The 23,169-nt window shown below is 43.0% G+C and overlaps 1 protein-coding gene and 1 long non-coding RNA gene across 2 annotated transcripts; one reads left to right on the forward strand and one right to left on the reverse strand.

The window, feature by feature from the left end:
- The first annotated feature begins 1,125 nt into the window (after window positions 1-1,125).
- LOC135420478 (uncharacterized) lies at window positions 1,126-7,667 on the forward strand. Its single transcript, XR_010433533.1, has 2 exons — window positions 1,126-1,284; window positions 2,205-7,667. It is a non-coding gene; the product is annotated as an uncharacterized LOC135420478 (long non-coding RNA).
- Window positions 4,921-22,723, reverse strand: RAB43 (RAB43, member RAS oncogene family). Its single transcript, XM_064667997.1, has 3 exons — window positions 22,417-22,723; window positions 13,533-13,716; window positions 4,921-12,685 (listed from the first exon to the last, which is right to left on the reverse strand). Exons 1-3 carry the CDS (start codon window positions 22,624-22,626, stop codon window positions 12,432-12,434), a joined length of 648 nt encoding a protein of 215 aa, XP_064524067.1. The 5' UTR covers window positions 22,627-22,723; the 3' UTR covers window positions 4,921-12,431.
- Between the last annotated feature and the right edge of the window lie 446 nt (window positions 22,724-23,169).

Here is a 23,169-nt window from a genome sequence, read left to right on the forward strand (position 1 = left end):
TAGCTAAGGAAAAGAGTAAGACCCTGTCTTAACATTTTCTCTCCTTTCCTTGACTGTCTTCTTACTTGGATTTTCACTTAACCTTCTTTAACGTTTATTTCAGTTTTGACATTTACCTCTTTGAAACAGAGAGTGTTTCCCACATGTTCTGTTCAGTGCATTTCAGTCAGAACACAGGGGAGCTACTGGATGTTACAATACTTCTTTCAAGTTTAAATTGTTCTATTGAAACACCAAAAGTGACCAGGATGCGCAGAAGGCGATCACTGAAATCACTTTTAAAAACACTTCTGAGGATCTTGCAGAAGTTTCTTGTAAGTATGGCTTGTGCTTTGTGAGTAGTGTGTTTATTCTTGATACCTTTTGTTCTGTTAAAAACAAAAAATATCTCAAAACCAACCTTTGAAAATACATCCTGTAATTATTTTGGCTAATACAAAAGGTAGAGGATTTTAAACTACAGTCATGTATTGTCTTCAGTAACACATATTTTTCTTTAGAAACCTTTTTCAATTGAAGGTATTGTATTGAGGAATGTATGAGAAATTTTAAGAAAAACAAATTTTCAGATACCTCCTCTTTGACATAAAAAAAACCCCCAAGTTGCATTTCAAATTAATCATGTCAAAATTCAATACTTGTTATGAAAGGAATAATCTATTTGTAGTACATTCTACATTTATAAAATCAGTGTACACCTGTTGATGAGTTATGGGATAATCTTTTTAAAATGTAGGTTTTTTTAGTTAGGGGTCATATCCAGGCAGCTTGTCTTAAAGATGTGAGTAATTCACGGTAATCTGTTGCAGTGTTTTGTAGTAATTTATTTCTTTCCATAAACTGCTCGGTAAGAACTGAGTTTATTCGGGAAGCGAAGGGCTGGAACTGCTCTGAGGGGCCGGGACCGCCCGGGAGCGGTGAGGGGGGATCGGCCCTGAGGGACGGCCCGGGAGCGGTGAGGGGGGATCGGCCCTGAGGGACGGCCCGGGAGCGGTGAGGGGGGATCGGCCCTGAGGGACGGCCCGGGAGCGGTGAGGGGGGATCGCCTCAGCCCTGAGGGACGGCCCGGGAGCGGTGAGGGGGGATCGGCCCTGAGGGACGGCCCGGGAGCGGTGAGGGGGGATCGCCTCAGCCCTGAGGGACGGCCCGGGAGCGGTGAGCGGGGATCGCCTCAGCCCTGAGGGACGGCCCGGGAGCGGTGAGGGGGGATCGCCTCAGCCCTGAGGGACGGCCCGGGAGCGGTGAGGGGGGATCGCCTCAGCCCTGAGGGACGGCCCGGGAGCGGTGAGCGGGGATCGCCTCAGCCCTGAGGGAGCGTCGCGGGGCGCCCTCCGCCATCTCGGCGCGTCTGGGGCGGGGCGGGAAAAGGGTCAAAGCATCGCTAGTCTCTCCTGCCTCCTTTCTTTCCCTTTTTTTTTTTTTTTTTTTTTTAAATTTTCCCCGTCTTCCTCCCCTTCTCCCCCTTTCTCCTTCTTCCTCTTCTTTTCTTCCCCTTCTCCTCCTTTCTCCCTTCCTCTCCTTTTTCCTTCTTCCCCCTCTTTTTCTCTTCTTCCTCCCCATTTCCCCCTTTTCCTCCTTTTTCCCCTCATTCCTCCTGCTTTTTTTCGGTTTTCCCCTCCTCTCTCCTTCCGCCCTTTTTTCTACCTTTATTCCCTTTTCTTCCCATTTCCTGGTTTTTTTCCATTATGTTTTTCTTCTTTTTCTGTGTCATACCAGTAGTAAAATGTAAAACACTGCCCCCATGCAGTTCTTCAAGGCTGAGGGTATTTCAGGTTCTCCAGCTCCATGGACTGAACTCCAGCTTGGTGGCAATATAGGCTTGACAAACCTCAAAAAGCCAAAATGAGTAAAAAATAGCAGATGAAGAGAGTTCATTCATAATTCTGGCAGCCTCTCGTTTGCACCCTTTCAAAACAAGTGCAAAGCCCTTGGTGAGTTTTTCCTGTCAGTGACTGAAATTGTGCCCCAGGAGTCTGAGGGGAGCTCAGTGTGGTGCTCTGAATCCTCTCCCAGCTGCTGGTTTTAGTAAGAGCTGGGTTTTAGGTTTAGGATTTGTGTGCTTTATGAAATTTCCATTTGTTGCGGCTTTCTTCAGCAAGAAAATAATCAACTGTGGCATGGAATCAACATGCCACAGATTTCTGTAAAATGAGGAAAGGATGTGCAGTTGAAGGACCTTGGAGCATGTGGGTTTGTTTTCTCAGTGGCTGGACGGATTGGCAGAGGTGGATGTGGTACCCTGGTCACGCCTTCGCAAGCCATGGATTTCAGCACTCCAGTGTCAGCAGAACTTTGGTTAAAAGCAAGAATTCCATGTTGTGATGCCCAGTGCAGTGTAGCTATTTTGTTCCCCTGCCCAGTCTCCCTAGGGATTAAAGGAAGGAAGAAATAGTGACCTGAGTAACACTACACACAGCAGGCAGTTGCTGAAAGAGGTATAAATCTCCTTCTTTCAGTGTCAAAGGGAAGAAGCCAGGATGACAAGAGTTTCTTTGAAACTCAATGGTGTGCTTGTATGTTCTGTAACGTGAAGAGAAATGGGTACTAACAGTCTTGATTATATGGTATGACAGTGTATCTTACACAGTCTGTATTAAAATCTTTTGTCTAGACAAGGATGAATTCTTGGGGGATGAAATATATCCTGTTTTCAACATGGACAGAAACAGCCTGCAAATTTAAATGTTTCAGGAAAAAAGTGTTTCTATGGTCATTTCTGTGAGTAAAATAAATTGGTGCTGATTCAAAATAGCACAGGTGGGGTTACTTTGTGTAATTGAGACCACCTAAGACTCAGCTGGTCTCAATTAAAAGTCGTATTGTGTTGGTCTTGTATGCCAAGCTCAGAATCCAGAACTGGAATCTAGGATGGCGCTAAACATGCCTTGCAGTTTAACATCCAGCAAGGTTTACACAGGTTTATCTACTGACCTCTTTCTGAAGCTGAAGCAGCACCTGTTGCATGGGTAAGAATTTCAGAATAAGAAGTGGATTTTCAATAGGATTTGGGACTGGTGTCTTGTTTCATAGAAGTGTATCTGGGAATATGCTTTCTGCTAGTTTAACAGCTAAGCTTCTGACCACATATGGGGAGAAAAAATATTCAGTGAATTTAGAGTATAAAAAAATATGGATTTTATTTTTTTTGCAGGTACAAGCTACATAATGAAGGTCAGTTGACCTAACTAACAGCAAACAAAAAATGGTTGTAGTGTGTGTAGATCTCCTCCTGTATCCAAACTGTTCCATATTCCTAGAGAATTCAAGGGAGAGTTCCTAGAAATGCAACTAAAGGCACTTTAAAGTGTTTGTCATATGCACTTATAATAAGCCACTAAACAGTTGTCAGGGTTGTTTTCCATGATAAACTCAATTTACTGAGACCTGTTAACAATACAGATTTAATTTAACACACACATGGAGATGATGAGGCAGCAGAGATCAGAGCAGGGGATCAGTTTTGTCCAGTGTGTGTTTCTTTCCCTCCACATAACCTTTTATGACTGGTTCACATTTTTGGGGGTGTCCTGGGGGGATATGTGGCCACACCTTGGTGCCCCCATGGTGCTCCTGCTCAGTCAGAGCTGTGCTCTGCGTGTCACTCCGTGCTTTGGGAGATGACCCTATGCAGCTATGGCACCAGTTAGTTGTGTTGACACAGGTGTGTGTCCTCTCTGCTCTCGGGATACTGGGAGAGCTTATTACAGCAGGACAGGCACATTCCAAGGGTCACCCGAGGTGACACAGCACTGGCTCATCAGTGGCATGTGCTGGGAAAGCACAGCCCAGCTTTTGAGGGCCAGAGGTGTTACAGGTTTAGAGGGAACTGCTCTACGTGTTCTGTTCTAGGACTGTATTATAATAATGGTGGTATTTACAGAAAAGAAACCCAGCTTTCTATAAATTGTTACCTTTGTCCTCATATCACAGCCTTGGAATTCACAGCATACCAAAAAACACAGGGAAAAGTTGGTTTGCCCCCCCCCCCCCATGTTTATAAACTCTAGGATAGATGTGCAGAACACATGAGAAAATAAAGGTCAATCCCTGCAAAGAGTAGGTCTGTGTTAAGCATGACATCTGCAGTATTTCTGTGCTGAGCATGACACCTGCAGTATTTTTGTGCTGAGCGTGACACCTGCAGTACTTCTGTTAAACATGACACCTGCAGTATTTGTGTTAAACTTGACACCTGCAATATTTCTCTCTCACACCAATTCTCTACAGGACTGTGCACACCAGTGACATGGATCAGAATGCTTCAGTAGCAAAGAAAGTGTCATTATAAGAGAATTAACTAACAAATTCAGCTACAGCCAGCACTCTAAGGAACCAGCTTTAGAGCACGGCCATTGCATTGACAACTTGCTGGTTTGATATCTGAGGCTGTTACTGAAGTCACAGACTCAATACAGAACCAAACAATTCAGGATTTGGCTCCTGCGGATCAAAAATATGCATCTGCTGACGTTAGAATTAACGAGCCAAGCAAAAAGAAAGGGGTGTTTCTTTGTTTAATTTACAACAATTAAATAAAATCCAGGATCTAAATGTTCCCTTGGGAAGGTACAGTTGCAACTACATTGTTTACACTTAATTGCAAGCACTGAAAAAGTTATTTGCACTTCTCCAACACTGAAAATTTTGGTTTTAATTCTTAATCTTCCAGACAGTTATGCTGCAGAGCTTACTAACTCAAGCAATTTAAAGTGCATGCATTTCTGGAAGGATGGACAGTTGTAAGGATAAGAGGAAGAGAGTTAAGCACCGTTTGTTTAATGAAGGGTACATTAGGTCATATCTTGTGTAAAAGCAGACCGTACATCACTGTAGAACGGGATACATAATTTCTTAAAACTTGATTTTGTTTCTGATAATATATCACAACAAGGTACATGCATAAAATAACAACAAAAGATATTAATTGCAAAGTTTACTTTAATTAAGTCTTTTTAATGATACACAGTACAATGTATCCACTACATTGCTAAAATTCACAACAAAAGCAGGTTTCATATGTTTAAAAATACTTTTCATAATAAATTCATAAATAGATGAAGGTAAAGTATAAAAAATTACCATAGTATGCAAGCTTGCTCCCTTGTCTCCTCATATTCCAAATGATCTAGACAGTATTGTAATAAGAAAGTTTCAAAGCAAAATAGTTACTGATGATTAGAAATGTACAGCTGGCATCTCTTGAAGGAACCTTGAAAAACAGCAACACATTTGTGCTAGAAAATGCAGAATCATTTTAACACTGTTATCATCCAAACCCCTCAGATAATTTTGGAATGCAGTGAATGAATTCAATATGAATTAGAGATTTTCACCTTCTCCCCAACAGGTGTGTGAGCCAGCCTGGCTGGAATGCTCCCTGTCTCTGGAGTTGTGGGCTTTGTACCTGTTAGGTCACAGAGTGAGGCACAGAAGAGGGAAAAGCTGGCTGACAGCACTGAGCATATCTGACTGTCAGAAATAACTTCTCCTTACAGACTTAGAAAATAGAAATCTTTAAAAACACTTACAAATAACTAAATTCACTTTCTGCTCAGTAGATGTCTGTATCTACTTTATGTCTGGCAGGCAGGACAGGGTCTGGTCTCATCCCTTGGCCTCCCCAGGTTTGGGAATGGTATGTGTGTGTCACACCATTCCAACACAGCTCTGGGGAATCCCTGATCCTACACCACCAAACCCTATTTGCAAAGTTATTCTCCTCAGCAATATTATCATTCTCTCAAGAAAACATATATAGCATTTTATTTTGTCAAGTATCGAACTACTTTTCACACCTAGAATAATCTATTTTAATATCATTTTTAAAGGGGAAAAATGCTTCCTTATGCACAGCATTTAGGGAATGAACATGAAAAATGCAGAATAATCAGGATGCTCTGCCTTTCACATTAATGTTTTTTTTCTTTGATTCCCTTTAGTGCAAAACCACTTCCATAAAAGTTCTGTGATTTTTTTGCAATGGTACCGAGATGCTTTTGAAGACGTTGACAGGCATCTGTCTGCAGCTTTAATGTCTCTGAAAATGCAGCTCTTGGCTCACTTTTAAAAAATACCTTCAAGTTGTCAAGACAAGTTTGCATGCCGTGTTCAGAGGACAGCCTTCCATACCCTTGTTGTCACATACGGTAGTGTAGGTACCCAAAATCACTCCCTCACATCTTCAGAGGAATCCATATTGCCCAGAGCATTTACTGCAGAAGGAAAGGGTGTTGATCATCACGTTCCACATCCCAGTGCAGTGTAAAGGTGGTTACTAGGAGACTGGCTTTTGGAGATACACAGATTACGTGGGGCAGGAGCCTTAAAAAGGACAGTTTCTAAGGAAATACAGTCTTCTCTTTGAAGTTTTCCTCTGCTGTTATCTGGAGAATATAATCTTTGTGCGGTAACCTTTTTTTATTGATTGAACAATTAGGAGTTAAAACTGCTAGCTTGCCACAATTTTGGTCTCTAAGATAAAATTTACAGCAATGTGGATCTTTTTTATCTAGCTATAGGGGAGAAACTGAGGTTTAAACTCCTACAGAGTAGTTAATGCTAAGGTGTGTGTTTCATATGTTCTTATGAAAGCTTAAATGCTTCATGACAGGAAGGTTAATCCTCATTATTCTGTTAAATTTGAGGTTGAGAAAAAGCACAATGAGTGTCAGCAGTTCACTTGGATAATCTAAAACTGTTCTCCAAAAGAAACATGAAAAGTGACTTTTTAATGATAAAGAAAGCCTCAAGAAATTTTTATTAAGGTACAATCTTGGATCTTCTAAAGGTTTTCAAATGGTGTCCTAGGGGAGAGACGTTTTTTAACCTCATAATGGAAGGACTAGGTCCTAAATACAACTTTAAGCCAATTTAACAGCTCTCCAAGTGTTAAACTCTGTTGTTACCATACACTTAACTAGTTCTTAGCAGACCACTCTTCTTCAGTACAGAAAGCAGTTAAATTTCAGTGGTACAAAAAGCAAAGAGGAAAACCTGTAACTCCTTAAGTAGTGCTTTATTTTACCTTTGGGAAGGAAAGTATCTCCTTTGAACTGAGTAAGCACTGATTACACCTAACACATTTCATCAGACTAAATAGAAAATCTTCCCTGACTGTTACTCAGGCTTCACTTTCCTCATTCTTGTGAAGTTCTCCTGTTCCCTTGTCTTCCATGGCCACTGACTCACATGGAAAAACAAGTCTGTTTTCAGTGATGCCTAAAGTTACTTATGTAATACAGGGAACTGCCTTTATCAGCATTCAAGTAATAGAAACCCTTGTTAAAAAAGACAGTGAAAAAAAAACCTGCAACCCTTTTATGCTTCAAAGGATTATTTTTAAAGTGCATTTTAACATATTTCAGTCACCCTAAAAAATGATGAAATTTGTCATACTAAGATCAGGACAGGAGAGTATTCTGGCTATTTTTATCTAACCTCTGGCAACAATTCCATGGAGAGCAACTATATATTTGGGTTGGTTTGATTCTGTAACCCTGCTCTTTTCCAAGTAAACTAAACTGAAATGATAAAGAAGATGCAGAGGACTAACCTTGTGCTGGAAACCAGAACATCCAGCTGTGGAATAGTTGGAGTTTTTCCTAAAGTACGCAGCGGAGATTGCAATGAAATGCTTCCTTCTGAGATTTTTTGCTCCATAACTCAGTTCAATAATGTAATGTTACCTGGTCAGTAAAAACAAGATACCCAGGAGGCTGCTTCTCTAACTAAAATCACAGTGGGATGATCAGCACTATTACAGACAGTACAAAAATCAAACTGAGACAGCATTTCCCAAATCTATGAATCCCTTCTTATAGCATGGAAAAGAACTGTCAAATCTAAGAACAGCCCCATCATCAAGGACTCTGCTCCGTGACTCTTAAAGTCACTATACTTCATATAACTGTAGTAAAATATTAATCTATATTAACAACCTGGCATCTTTTATTGCCTAATTTGTAAATACGAATGCCTTTTAGTTGATAAAACAATCTAGTATCATTTGAGCAAGGAAAATGAAGTGGTTAGGGTGATTAGCCCAAACTTTGGGATTCGTTTCCTTTCAGTTCCAAGAACACCATTCTGTGAGAATGCCTGACAGGGGTTAGACTGAGCACTCCCCATCGCTGGAAGGTACCAGAGGGAGAGGAACTTTATTTTTCAGGTTCACAAAGCATGTATTGTGCTCACTTCATTTTTCTCCAGCACACTGATTGCCCAAAATAATAGGGTAAACTTCAGTGGTCTGTTAATATATAAATGTTTTGGCAGCAGGATAGGTAAAGAGAAACCACTTCTATTGAGGAAATAACATATTAATTCATCTTGATTTAAAGAGACTTTCATTGTACCATTGAGTAAAACAATCCCACAAAGAGAAACTAATGATATTTTACCTCCCAGTTCCCTCAGGACTGGTGTGAGACAGCAGAAGACATTGAAATGGTTCCCTGGCTGGGACTGAGATGAACAGAGTGTAAATCTCAGTGGGCCAATGGATCCTGGGGCAAACCGAGGGAAGGCTTTAATGGTATTTAGGGAGTTACTGTGTGGGTGGATCAACACTGTGAGGTACCACTGCAGCAATGCAGGTATATTGCAGCTCTGTTCTTCAAATCAGTATGAGTTTTAAAGGCAAAGAAAGAAAATGAGCAAGAGCTCCACTTTGGTGAAGTTCTTGGAAATCTATTAGCGGTACTAGCTGGGCTTCATTTAGTCTGCAATGTTACCTACCAAAACAACCTGCTTTCCACTCCAGTGAGAGGGATAAAATCATTAGGACATTTCCTCTGATCTTAAGTATTTTCAATTTTTTTCAAATTTTGTTTTGCAAAGCCATTGTTAGCAGGTTTCTGGGCTGACATTTATTTGGATTGTATTTACAAAATTCTAAATATTTGTACAAGTTCCATCCATGATGATGGATTGGATGAGTAACTGGAGATGAAATTAGCTTAAAACAAATTCAATACAAAGGGTAACAAAGCCCACGCTCCTGGGAACCATTGTGCTGATGATTTCATTTCAGTATTTGCCTCTGCATTCCACTCCCAAGTGTTACAAGGCAGGGATCAACGTCCCCTTCTGTGCTTTTGTAATATTTTTGCACTGCCAAAAATAAATGATAAATACTAATGCAAACACATGGTCAGCCAAGGAGATCTGCTTAAAAGCAATTACTGCACCATACTCTCGTTAATGTTCAACTGCCAGTAAACAGGTTGCTTGGCAAATGTTTATGCTGTGAACTCTGAACATGCACTACTGAATTATTCACTCGATGTACATCAGTGCACATTTGTAACCTAAGATCTGAAACTCAGGTTTTTACCCGTAAATCGCAGGTTTATAGCTACTCTCTTCTCCCAGGTACCCTTTTGGTTTCAATAGGATTAGTGGAACTAAACCAACAGCACTGTCTTCCTAATGTTTGAATTACACAGCTGGGTGTGAGTTACAGGTTGAGGAAAGTCTTCAGCAGGGCAGTGAAAAGCTCTAAGTTACTGCTCATTTTGGTCAAGAAGCTCTCACTCTAGTGAGTGCTGTGCTACTGCAATGGACAGAGAAAAGGTTTGGTTATCAAAATAAACCTGAACTACTCACAGCCCGAGCACCGTCACTCATAGCTGCCCCTAACTAAAAAATAAACCAGGCCTTCAGTCTATTTCTTTGTTCCCTTGTGCTCAGTTAGGAGGGCATGCAAACTTGCATTATACTTGTTACAACACAGAAGAGCCAAAAGACAAAACTGATAGCAAGCCAGAGTCTTAGTTTTCTACAGCAAAATGCAAACTAATCAGAATCGGTGCCTTCACTGGAAAACACAGCAAACAAGTCCCTGCTGCTGCATTGCACATTTTGTGACTGAACCAGAATAACCTGCAGACAGAGCCTCAACCTTCAAGGGTAGTTTAAGAGATACATCCAGGTAAATTGTAAGGAGAAGCATAGTGCCTGGGCTAATTCTACTTATTTACTAAACAAACCTCCAAACTAAGAAAATGGAACAATAACTCCTTCTCTTCATCTACTGTAAAAACACAATCATTCACTGACTGCACTGGAAGCAAGATTTCAGTTCATTTTGCACCTTCTTCCAGTTTTCCATGAGTTACTATGTAAACTATGGATTTCAGTCTGAGTAGCAGCAATACTGTTCTTAAATGCGTGTGAATTTTTATCAGCATTAAATAATTTGGCACTAATCCTGCAAATAGTGGGAGGCTGAGCTTATCTGGGGGTCCATGTTCACACACACAGAACTGCAGGACTATGACCTACACACGTAAACTGTAACGTGTCATGACACAAAGTCAAATGCCTCTGAGTATTCTCTATCTCAGGACCATCTAACCAGGAGAAAGAGCACTCACCAGGACCGAGTTTCAGCTTGGACTGCCTTCACAGTTTCTCCTGAGAGTAGGATATAGGGAGTACACTAACAAATCCAGAGTTTAGACAATTCTCATTTTCAGTGCCTAGCCTGACAACTTATTGCCTGTTATCTTTGGATGTAGGAGAGATGGGAATGTCATGGAAAACTATCAAAAAATACTACCAAATACTGCAGGTCAGCCTGCTCTTCCACATAAAATATTAGAATTGTGAAAACAATACCAATTGAGAAAGGTAAGGCCCTTTCACTCTCTTAAAACTGTAAAACCTGAAAACTAACACCTCAGATTAGAAGCAAATAGGCTACAAAGCATATGTTACTCCTCAGTTATCTACCTCATAGTTTAAAAAACCAGAAAGACCAGAGAATGGTTTAATATTTTCTACAGGAAGATGAGTAGTATTAAAATTAGTATCCATTAGCCCTTTCCTAAGTCTTCCTAATTTTCATGACACTGGATATGTTGAATGGCTAAACTGGTGCAGCCCTAGTAGCAAAACAATTCAAGTCCTTTTTAATCAAGATTTTTCAAAAGAGACAAATGATGACTTGAAGTGGGTGCTTTCTGAAAATGAGCTCCTTCATCTTATCAGGATTGCAAAGATCACTTGCCATCCCTGAACACCACTGCTTTACTGGCAGAGTTAAAAATCTTCCTGCTCCTGCTCCCTTTTTGTAAGGTGGCTGAGTGTAAACCCAGAGGATGCTGCCATCAGTACTTCAACTGCACCTACCACACCCTACAGAGCCAAATCTGAAAGAACTGAGTGTAGCTGGAGTATTAAATCAACTTTACTTAACAATGCAGACTTTTGATCAACAATGAAAGATTTTTCCTGATGAATGTTTTCCTGAAATGAAAAGCAACTGGTAACTTGTGATAGGGAGAGGGAAACATTTGGGTTCAAAGCTGGGAGGGAATCACTCGAAAAGACGCCGGTTTCTCACAGCTAAGAAGTTGCAATGTATGCAGTTTACAGCTACTCTGAGCTCTTCTTTCCCATTATATGCCCATCTGGTATTTAAAGAGATGGTTTAAAAAACAAAACCAATACAAAAATCAAATCCACTTATGCCACTTAAGCAATGAACGCTCTGGTAACATAATGTCAAATGTATGACCAGAATTAACCCTGTAAATGACCATTAGGCACATGGCAAGAGGTCGTGGCTACAGTCAGCTCAAGGTTTCTCCAGTTCCTGTTTCCAGTGGTGCAGGTCTTGAACTGTGAAATGAAATTATGAGACCTGAGGGCAAAACCTCAGTGATACCCACTGGGAAAAAGGAGCTATCACTGTGCAAATAATAACAAATGAAATGCATCTACCCTCTCCTCAAGGCTGTATGGAAATAACTACCCTAGTCCAACCCTGCTTGACAGTAAGTCATGTATTGCTCGGGCTGATTTTGCTTCTGTTAAAATGATAACTTAAAATCATCACAAAACCTGAGAGAAGGCTTCCCCACCTGGGCCTGTTCCACAGTAACTAGCAGTCTAGGCCCTAGGACAGATACCTGCTATTTGGTCCTGTAATCAAAATGCTGGGGATTATGACACTTGAAATACCTTTATCAAAGACATCATCACTTTTTGGTCACTAGTGGAGTGCTGAGGATTTCCAGAGACACTGTCAAGATTGCTTTTTTCAAAAGGGACCTCCTTTGCCAACAGTCCCGTGCTAAATGTTTCAGAACTTTGGCTTTGCATGTCTCTTCCCCAGCCACCTGTCTCCCCACCCCACATCACCAGTTCAAAGCTGTTCCCGCCATTTTTGTAACTCGTATGAAGGTTACAGAAAATAAAACAGTGGGGACAAATGTTAAGTAAGTTTTTCAGAGGGTTTGACTTTCAGGACTACCTCTCAAAAGTCCCTTTTTAAAAATAAGACACCAAAGCAAACAGGATTGTGTCTAACTTCTACAAAATTGCTGGTTTCACAGGAGGAGGAGAGTATGGCTACCATGCTACTCAGCATTAGGGTGAAGCACCATCTAAATTCCGGTAAAGTCAGGGATATCACCTAGCTCTTATCAGCAACCACACCCCCAGCCTTCCACAACATCTTTGCTGTCCAGCTTGATGCTGTCAGTGTTCTTCTCACTGAACATGGGCCCGCCGTGCCTCATCATGAGCTCCGTGGCCATCTTCACAAACGCCTCCTCCACGTTGCTGGAGTCCTTCGCAGAGGTCTCGATGGCACAGATGATATTGTCATAGTGTTCAGCCAGGCTCTGGGCCTCTTCCAGCTGAACCTCTCGAAGGTCACTTAGGTCAGACTTGTTTCCTGGGAGGGAAGGAAACAACAGAGTAATTTATAATGACTGTTTATGCCACAGGAAGCATGTAGCTGGAGCTTCTCTGGTTGCCCGGGGAAGCTGCAGGATTTCCAGTCGTGGCGGTTTTCAAAATTTGACTGAAAAGGCCCTCACCAACCTGCCATTGGCCTCGCTCTGAGCAGGAGGTTGGAGCTGCATAATCTCATGAGCCCCTTCCAACCTGTATTTCTGTGTGACTCATAGGACAGAAAAAGTAACTGAACAGTGGTGGCTGTAGACCTTAACAAAATTAAAATGGGCTAGAAATGAAAGCTGAAACCATCTTGTGAAAGCAGCAGCTGTCTGCTGGGCCCTGGGGAAATCAGAATAGTACTGCTGTTCCATTAGCAGGTCTAATGGACGTGGCCCCGAGAGCCACATCTGAGTCCAAAACATTGGGGCTGGGAAGCAGAACTTCCAGCAGAGAACTGACACGCCTTGACTGCCCCAAAGGCCTTCCAAAACCCCTGTCTGCTGAAGCGTGTGGGTGTTCCAGTGCTTGCTATGACAGAGCTTCTCTAGGCCCTGAAAACCTTGGGATCTTTATCATGAGAACATCTCCACAGCAGCTGTGCCTCAGAACCTGGAAATCTGGGAGATGCAAAGGATTCAAAGCTGGCTACTTCTTAATATAAGTTAATCAAAGCAAAACATTTCTGTTTGGATGAATCAGTGCTTTCTAACTGAAAAAACCCTTAACTTCAATGTCTTAACTTCAACCAGAAATAAAACTTTTAACCACCCTAAACAAGTATTGCAAACAATTACATTGAGCAGTAGTAGGCTGCAGTGCTGGTGTGAATGCTTTCGACTCACCAATCAGTAACTGCACTATGTTGGAGCCGGCGTACTTCCTGACATCCTCGATCCAGCGAGGGATGGACAGGAAGGAGCCCCTCTTGCTGATGTCGTAGGCCAGGATGGCCCCGTTGGCGCTGCGATAGTAACTCTGCGTGATGGTGCGGAACCTCTCCTGGCCGGCCGTGTCCCAGATCTGCAGCTGGATGAAACAGGGACAGTGAGACACGGGCCAGCCAGCTCTGCTGGACCCAGGGACAGCACCCCAGATCACTCTCCTGTGTAAATAATGAATTCTGGCACCACATTTTTCTAGTCTTTTGTTCACGATTGAAGGATGATGACAATATACGCTTGAGAACCGTGATATAAACATACACACATGTAATACATGCTGAGAACTTAGCTGCTGAAAGGTTATATCTGTATCAGTTGGGACACACTGTGTTCCTGCAGTGAGCTTCTTCTGTGGCAGATTATGAAATTATCTCTTGTGTGTCCAGCCTAGCCCTTTGTCACCTCCTCTAGCACAGTCAGCAGAACAAGATGTTCCCCCATAGCAAAGCTACTCCAGTTCATCTGGTGTGTCACTGAAACTACAGGTGGTTTTTCACTGGAATATCATCTGTGGCACTGCTGTGGGTTTGCCAGTTCTGCTACGGGGGCAGGAATGACTGGAGCAGGATGTGCTCACATCACCTGAGAGCACTGATGCTGTTTTAGAAGGAAATATGAGACAATTCAAAGAATATAGATAAAAGTGTATAAATGAAAAGCCAGCAATTCTAGGTTTCAGTAAGGTCAAAGATCGAGTCAGGCTAGTCACCTGTCCTTTTCCAGGTGGAAGAACAGACATTACACCAGGGCAGGAAGAAGAAATGCTTGGCTTACACACTTTTGTCCAAATCCAGCAGCGTAAGATTTATGAGTTTAGTATCAGGGTTTGAGTTCTCAGTACTAGATGTTCCAGAGGAAGAAGCCAAATAACTCAGAGTGGACAAACACATTATCCTGCTCATAGGAAAAATGTCTTTCTAAATCCTCTTGTTTTATAGGTTGTCTAATGTCCTGGAATATGACAGCTTATATTCCAGGATCTTTTAATCTGAAGTAACCGTGGATGTTCTCGTCTTCCATATAAATCTCTAATCCTTTTTGAATCTTTCAAAGCTCTTGTCTTCAACACATAGTAGCAATGAAACCAAAGAATTTCCTTTTATAACTTTTATATTTTCAGTCCCTCTGTTGTACTTACACTTCTCTATCCCAAATGATAAATGAGAGACCACTGTTTGTCTTTTTGTGTCATTCCTTATACTCTGCATCTCTTCTTATGAGACAGAGCATAAGCAAATACTTCTGGGGTTTTTAATCCTCCCAAAGTGTGGACTTGTTATTTATTGTTTCCCCTCTCTCTGAACCTCCTTATTTTAAAGAGCTGACACAATATAATATGTCAGTGATATTTTACATCAAATAATATGGAATTATTTATTTATTTATTTATTTTGCACAATAGCATTTTCTTTCTATCTTCTGACTCCTGCATTTTTGAGCAGTAACTTTCCCTTTGGAAAAGGCTGTACTGATGAGATCTCATTTCCTGTGCTAACCAAGCATTTAGATCCCAAATGATATATGTACAGATTAAAAGAAATCAATCCAATGAAAAAGGACTTCTCAGTTCTGGTAAGAGCTTTCTCAGAGAAGGGGAAGGGACTGTAATGGACTCAGAAAACCACAAAGTAATGATTATTAATGGAACAGATAATGATTCAGAGCAGTCAGCAGCAATTACTGGAGACAGGGAAGTTAAGGACAGGTTTATGTACAATCTCTGCACTCAAGTTTCCCCACTAGACCTTTGTGTCGGTTACATAGTTTTAAATCTCAATACTTGATTAGGTCAAGCGCAAAACAAGGCTAATAATGATTACTCAACTCTTGGGAGAGGTCTGAGTGATTCTGTGCATACAGACAAGTTAGAAACTTTTTAAATTAAAAAATAAAATTGTTTGAGGTCACACTTTTCACATGGTATAAATGAAAGTGCAGAGTGACTCAGCAAGCCAATGCTGTATGCTGGATTTTGAAAACCTCTGTATAAGTACATTCCATGAGAATCACAGAATCACTGAGGTTGAGACAGATTTTGGGAGGTGACAAAGCCAACTGCTTTTAAGTGGAGTCAAAACTTAGTTCTTTCAGACAGAATTGCTCCATGATTTTCCCAGGGACCAAAATGAATCTGACCAGCCATCCCAGGATTTCTTGCCCTTTCTGAAGATGAGTACAATATTTGTCTTTCTCTGGTCCTTCCCAATTTCTATAGTAGTGACAGAACAACCTCAAAATGTCACCAGCGAGATCTCACAGCACTCCCCTACACATTTAACTCAAACATTTGTGTCTTGTGTTCACAGGACTAAATGTACAAAGTTGCTGAAGCCTTCAGAGTCCTGCTGGGAACAGCAGAGAGCACAATTTTGGCCTTCTCAGGAGCTCAAACAGCACCCAAGAGCAAACAGGAGCCCCTTTCCTCCCAGTCCACATCCTCTGGGTAAGCTCAGGCACTTGAGTTTTGTGCTCCCCTACTTGTCACTCCTCTTGCGTAAGGATTCTGAATCATGTAGCTTGTTACATGATCTTCAGTTTGTGGGGCTTTGCTCTCCTTGCTGAGGCTCCAGGATGTATTAGACCCTGAGCAGATACCTTCTTTGCAAACACACACAGCAGCTGGCACAGTGTCTGTCCCTGTTCCATCACCTCTGTGGGCAGAGGGAGCCAGGTGAGTGCTCCCTGTTCCAGGGAAAACCACCCACATACAGGCACAGTTTAATGACTGGTTTATGCCAAGACAAGGCAACTGTCAGCAAGGGCTTCCCACAATTAAGAAGCTTGAAAACCTGTCCTGTCACACTGTTTGAAGTTTGAATAACTGTCTTATCTTAAATCATTAAGAATAGACACTGCAGACATAGCAAGTACTACAAACCAGATGACTTAATTTAAAGCAAGTTGTATTTCTAAGGGCCAAGTATAGCTAGTTTGCTTGGCAGCATCTTTAGAAAACTCCCAGAAAAGTATTTCCATATAGCATTGATCAATCTAATGCATGATTAAAAAATATAATTTAAGTCATTACAAAAATACCAGTTCTGATCCTAAGTAAACACTATTTTCTCCAGCAGGTGCACAGAGATTCATTTCAAATTCTATTGAAAAAGAAACATGACAACTATATGTAAATACCAATCACAACTATAATTTAAAATAGCCATTTTGTAGTAAAATTTTTATATAGACTTTCTGTTATACTATATTGACAAGCATTTAACTCTTGACAAGAATAACAATTACAAATTCCTTGGAAAAAGTATGTCTTAGTATTTCTCATTCAAAAGTCCCTCAGTGTAACTTAACTGTTAAAATCAAATACCAAATGAACTGTACTAGCCACAGCTTAACAAAAAAGATGTGATCATGTATTCTATTGTATTAGTATATGACATGCAATATATGGCACAAAGTCCTTAATTATTTATTTCCTTGATTTAAGTGCTTCAGCTTTGTAAATAACATGATAGAAGCCACATCTGTCACTCAGTAACCTTTTGAAGCAATTCCTGATTTTGTCATTACTTTCACAACAATTTTGGTGTGAGAAAGACAGAAGCTGGGATTGCTGGAGTACTGTGTTGTATTCATCTGAGGATACTAAGAAAAAACATCTATGAAACAAAAGATTGGTGCCAGGCCTTCAAGGGGACCACCAGTAGCAACCAGTGAGGACAGGATAAAAACCAGGGAATAAATACCCATTGTCCAGAAGGAATATGACAGAATACTCCAAGTGAACAAAGACAAGGAGCCACCTTTCTTGTGCTAATTGTTTCACTATCGAATACACATTTACTTACAAAAGGTGGTTATTTTGATCCCCTTTGAGCTTGGAATTTTTTGGACAGCAGAGCCCTTAGCACTGGCTGGCACTGAACAGCACAGTGCTGAACTATTATCTCCTGTAAGACTTTTCATGACTCCATATAATCCCCATAAATACATTAGACAAAGTCTTGACCATCTTTTTCTGTTTGCTTTCTCATCTTTTCCTGTTGGGGAGGAGCCCTCAGGGAGTGTGTGGCACTGCCCCTCCCAGGGGTGCAGGATGTGTGCGTGGCTGGGAGGAGCTGTGCTGGAGAGGCCCTGGGGGTCCTTGCAGACAGCTGAATGGGAGCCAGCATTCCTGGCAGCAGCATCCCGAGCTGTAGGCACAGGAGGGATGGACACACCTGGGAGCTGCTGCCCAGAACCCACGGGCAGGGTGCCATGGACACAGGGCCAGGCCCTTCACGGTGGCACGGGAGAGAAAAACTGAAACAAGGATGTGTCAACTGGATGTACCAAGGAAAATAGGTGGTAACATTTATGGTGGGTCTCTAGAAGATCATTCTGGGATGTCTGGTCAGGCCCACAGAAAGCAGGTTTTGAACTACAGGAACAGAGTGGTGAAAATGGTGAGTGACAGGTTGACCAAACAAGCATTACCCAATGGGTCATGTGGATTCTTCTTGCATTGGTGAACATATTGTTTATCAAAGGTTAATGCTTAACAGATGGCCTCAAGACACATTAAATAATTTCTCCCTCCCTTACTTCGTACATAATTTATTAAGTACTCTCCTGATTCTTCTAAAGTATCACAGGAGTTCAGTTTTACTTTTGCTTCTGAAGCAGCATAAGTAATAAGTAAGTACATCCTACAGCTGATATCTTTCTTTACAAAAATAGAAATGTCACTTTTGTGACAATATAGCAACTTCCATAAAATCTCCCAGCAGTGAAATACTGGACACAAAGACTGTGCTAAAAGAATCTTAACCAACTGACCGTGTCTGAATCCTGTCATCTCAAACGGCAAACAGCAACATACATTTCTGTAGGCTGGCAAATCACAACACTTGCTCCTAAAAACACTTACTGGAAGTCTTGCAACTTCATCTATGCAGTTTTTCCCAAAAGCAACATCTCTATGGCAGTGTATTTCAATTTAAAGTGATATTCTTAAACAGTCAGGATGAACTGCTCCATTCAACTGTTTCCCTACACAATTTTCAGAGAATGAGGAATCCTTGTTTGTTGGGAATGCAGTATTTCCATTTGCTCCAGACTTGTATGTGTCCAAGTAGCTGACAGAGAGCTACACTTCCTCTGGATATCAAATAATACCACTTCCATGTAATAACCAATTGCTCTGCCTGTATTTGTTTAGCAACATTATTAAATCAACAGTCAGGGGACAAGACAGTTAACAAGTCATAACTTTATATTACTTGCAATTTGGCCAGATAATGACACATTACATTTTGGGCCATTATGAAAGGAATATAGTTTACAGCCATAAGGCCTGAATAAAAGCCAATAATCTTGATAACATATGGGCTGGAAAAGCTTGGAAATTAAAAAGGGCAATGATACATGAAGAAATATTTTCTATGAAAGGAATGTGTTTTCAACTGTTCTTCTCTCCTGCCACTTTCTGAAACACATACTGAGAGAGAAAAACTACGGCATTGAGGACAAAAATATTCAGTTTATGTAAAATACTACCGCATAAAGTAGACATTAAAGATAATCAATTTATCAGTTCACAGGAGGTAATTCATTAAAAGAAAAGGAATTTTGTTATTACTAACCATGATTTATAGACTTGGACTTAGGAATGTCCTTGCCTATCATTATGTAAAATCGTGATTCCAGCATTTTATAAATATCTTTTCTTACAGTGACATAACAGTTACCAAACATATTTGTTCTGTTTGCCAGATTCTTTCTAATACTCAAGTCATTATTTTATCAATAGGACTTTAATCACTGTGCATTAAGTGATTAACATAACTTTTAAACACTTTCAAGTTATTAACAAGACCAACTTTTGGGAACTACAGTCTGTACCCTAGGATTTATCCACCCAAGAAGGACGGATTTTAGAGAGAGCACTATGCCACAATTTCAAGCAGTTAGACAGCACATAGTAGAGCATATTTTTAAAAGAATATAGACTGCAGACATTTCATAAAGCTGACGGGGAAATTCTGGATACATGCTGGTCAGATTTTGCCTTTGTGACAAAAATCCAGGTGGTCAGCACAGGTAGCTTTGGCTGTGAAGTTCCATTAGTGTGCTACAGGTGCCAAATCCCCGTCTGGCTCTGTGCCACGGGGCCTTTCAGCTCCAACACCTCCAGGAGCCCCCAGCTCACAGCAGCCAGGCCCAGCAGCTGATGAAGCAGCAGTGTATGAAACTCCACGTGAGACACTCGAGGGAATGCAGCTTTAAGGTGCAAGGAAACCTCAAGTTTATAAATAATAAAAAAAGTTATTTGCAGGGCCATAACCCTCTGTATCCCAACATGCATCTTTTCCCTTAGCCAACAAAATGCATCAAAAGGAAGTGAGACTTAAAATCCTTGGGCTCCAAACGTTTCAGAAACATTATGTAACTGTAATGGGAACATTTGAAGCAGAAGGGAGCACTGACACAATTAACCTTAGAATGTTTGTTTCAATCTCAAAATAAGTGTTGTTGGGTCGTAATACTATCCTCAGCCTGACTAAAAAGGAACCTTAGGCCACTGAGGATGTGGAGCAAGTAGTGTTCAAAAGCTCCTTGGGACTCTTTTTGTAGACACTCTTGTTCTGAAGGGACTACTAAAGATGAGCTTATAAAAACGGGGATTTTCTTATTCTTGCAGCATTTGCTAAACAGAAAACAAGTCCCTGCATTCCTTATGAAGGTACTGTCTTGAGCAGCATAAACTCCCAATGATATTGGAGCAGCAGAGAATCCCCTGCATGCTTTTGTAAGGACCTTTCTCTAAGGTCAAACTTATTTAAGCACATCCTGAACATCTCTTGATTTGAGGCATCCCAATCATCAGATTATGTAAAACCCTTTTAAACCAGTGTGTCTCAGGTGCCTGAGGCAGAAGAATGAGAACCACGGTGCACCTCTCACCCAGCACACATACGGGCTTGTTTACTAACAGGCCGGGAATGACCTGTGCAGGGAGCTGAAGTGCTCCTCCTGCAGTCACTGTAACCTGCACCTCGGCCACACTTGTACAACCTGCAACACCCCCCCACCTGCCTGCTTTGTCAGGTGGCTCACCAAAGTGTAATAAAATGCCTCCTTATTTTCTGTTTCCAACAGCATGCTGAGCAAACCCACCCAATTAGATGGACTGCTCTGAAATCTCAATCCAACTGGAAAAGCCCAACTTCGACTTCACACCCCCCACACACCCTAAGAGACCAAACAAAAAAACCCCTCTAAGCAAATGTTTTCATTTTCTAGTTGTATGCCTGACTCAACAGCTGACAAAAATGTCTGTAAGGTAAATCAGCAACAATGTTGGATTAATTTGTCTAAAGTACTGCTCAAAATACTCTTCAATCTGTGCGTCCCAATATTTTTTTCTAAGTGGAAGTACTGAACAATCCAAAGAAAAAGAGAGCCTTAAGACCTTGCATTTTCTTATTTGGTTTTTGTTTGTAAAATACTTGGAGATAACCCACAGATTTTTCTACAGACTGACGCCTAATACAGGAATATTCAGGTGTAAGTACTGACAGTGAAAAAAAGCACACCTAGGAACTTTAGCTTATTTCCTGGGCTAGTCCTGCCCTACTCCTGAAATCTCTGGCTGAGACCCCTGGCAGGAGGAACAGACACATTTGTCACTTTTTATGTGCCCAGCATTTAAATGGAGCCAGGTTTCAACCTTAAAGGAGAACCCCCACTCCTACCAGCTCACTAGAAAGTGCAGGAGAGGTACTGACAGCACAAACAGAAGAGTTTCCTTTCCAGCTCCTTAGCCCCAGCCAGACACAACAGGAAAAGGTGTCAGAGTACCAAGAATATAAACACCTTTGCTGGGTGGGGAACTTCTAATTCCCCTCTTTTCCTAAAAAACGTGAGCCTTCCTTCCATTTTCTGCAACTTTCTCTGCTTAATATTCTGCTCACCAAAGTTAATTTATAATAAAAAGATAATAGAGGACTTTGACACTTACTTCAGTAAACACAGGCCAAAATTCAAGTGCAATTACTGTATTTCTGTGCCATCGGAAGCTTTACAATTCCATGATCTTTTCCAGGCAGTGAGTGCATGCAGTGCTTTTTAGTGGGTGAAGAAGTACAGCTGTATGACTCCATTCTGGAGGGGCTGGTGAAGGGATTTATCCCAGCAGCCCCCTACAAACCACAGGTGCTTTAAACCTCTTCTCCCCACTGTTTGCTCACACTTCCGTGCTCAGAGGCCCAGTCTGATGTCGGGAATGTGTGCCACTGACAATCTGAGGAGAGATCCACTGGGTACAGGTTCTACCCTCTTTCTAACCCTAACAACCAGCATAAGAAAAGCAGATGTCAGATTTAGGGTTTACTCGTTCTGGTTTGCGAAGAACTGTAAAAATTGTACTTCCTGTGACACTCTGTAAACAGCGTCTTAAGATGACTTTTAAACACGCCCAATTTAACAACGGCTCCCCCAGCTTCTCTGAATCTGCCCGTTCCACATCCCTTGCTGGAGACGTGACAGTCCAGCCCAGCGTCCTTCTGGCTCGTGACCAGCCCGCGGCCGGGGCTCTGCGCTGCGGCCCTGGGGGCACAGCATGTCCCGGCGGGGCTCTCCCCGGCCCTGGGGGCACGGCATGTCCCGGCGGGGCTCTCCCCGGCCCTGGGGGCACGGCGTGTCCCGGCGGGGCTCTCCCCGGCCCGGCCCGGCCCCGCGGCCGCTGCTGCCGCAGCCATGGGCACGCCCGGCCCGCGGGGCTGCTCGGTGCGGCCCCGCCGGCCCCGCTCTGCGCCGGGGGCACGGCCGGGCCCGGGGCCGCGCTCACCTTCACCCGCTTGCCCTGGATCTCCAGGCTCTTCATGGTGAAGTCCACGCCGATGGTGCTGCCCTGGCGCTCGGCGAAGGCCCCGGTCTTGAAGCGCTGCACCAGGCAGGTCTTGCCCACGCTGGCGTCCCCGATCAGCACCAGCTTGAAGAGGAAGTCGTAGCTCTCCTCGGGGTCGGGGACGGCGCCCAGCGCAGGCAGCCCGGGCATGGCGGGCGCGCTCCGGCCTCCGCCCGCGGCCGAGGGAGCCGGCTCGGCTCAGCCCCGCTCGGCTCGGCTCGGCTCGGCTCTGCGCAGCGCCCGCCGCCCGGGCCGAGCGGGACCGCCCCCGCCCCGCCCCGCACTGCCGGCACCGCCCCCGCCCCGGCACCGCCCTGGCATCGGCACCGGCACCGCCCCGCCCCTTGCACCGCTCCGGCACAGGCACCGCCCCAGCACCGCACCGCCGGCACCGACCCCGCCCTAGCACCGCATCACACCCCCGGCACCGGCACTGCCCCTCACCGTCACCGGCATCGGCACCGCCCCTCATCGGCACCGCCCCTCACCGGCACCGCCCCTCATCGACCCCGCCCCTCATCGGCACCGCCCCTCACCGGCACCGCCCCTCATCGACACCGCCCCTCATCGACACCGCCCCTCACCGGCACCGCCCCTCATCGGCACCGCCCCTCATCGACCCCGCCCCTCACCGGCACCGCCCCTCATCGGCACCGCCCCTCACCGGCACTGGCATCGACACCGCCCCTCACC

This window comes from Pseudopipra pipra, chromosome 11 (assembly GCF_036250125.1).
Source record: "Pseudopipra pipra isolate bDixPip1 chromosome 11, bDixPip1.hap1, whole genome shotgun sequence".
NCBI classification, from domain to species: domain Eukaryota; kingdom Metazoa; phylum Chordata; class Aves; order Passeriformes; family Pipridae; genus Pseudopipra; species Pseudopipra pipra.

What these genes read in the sequence shown, in the direction of transcription:
- RAB43 (XM_064667997.1), bottom strand. Translation starts at nt 22,626, where the DNA reads ATGCCCGGGCTGCCTGCGCTGGGCGCCGTCCCCGACCCCGAGGAGAGC. An exon ending in TCCAGGGCAAGCGGGTGAAG is followed by an intron (nt 13,717 to 22,416) that starts GTGAGCGCGGCC and finishes TGTTTCATCCAG; the next exon opens with CTGCAGATCTGGGACACGGC. An exon ending in CATAGTGCAGTTACTGATTG is followed by an intron (nt 12,686 to 13,532) that starts GTGAGTCGAAAG and finishes CTTCCCTCCCAG; the next exon opens with GAAACAAGTCTGACCTAAGT.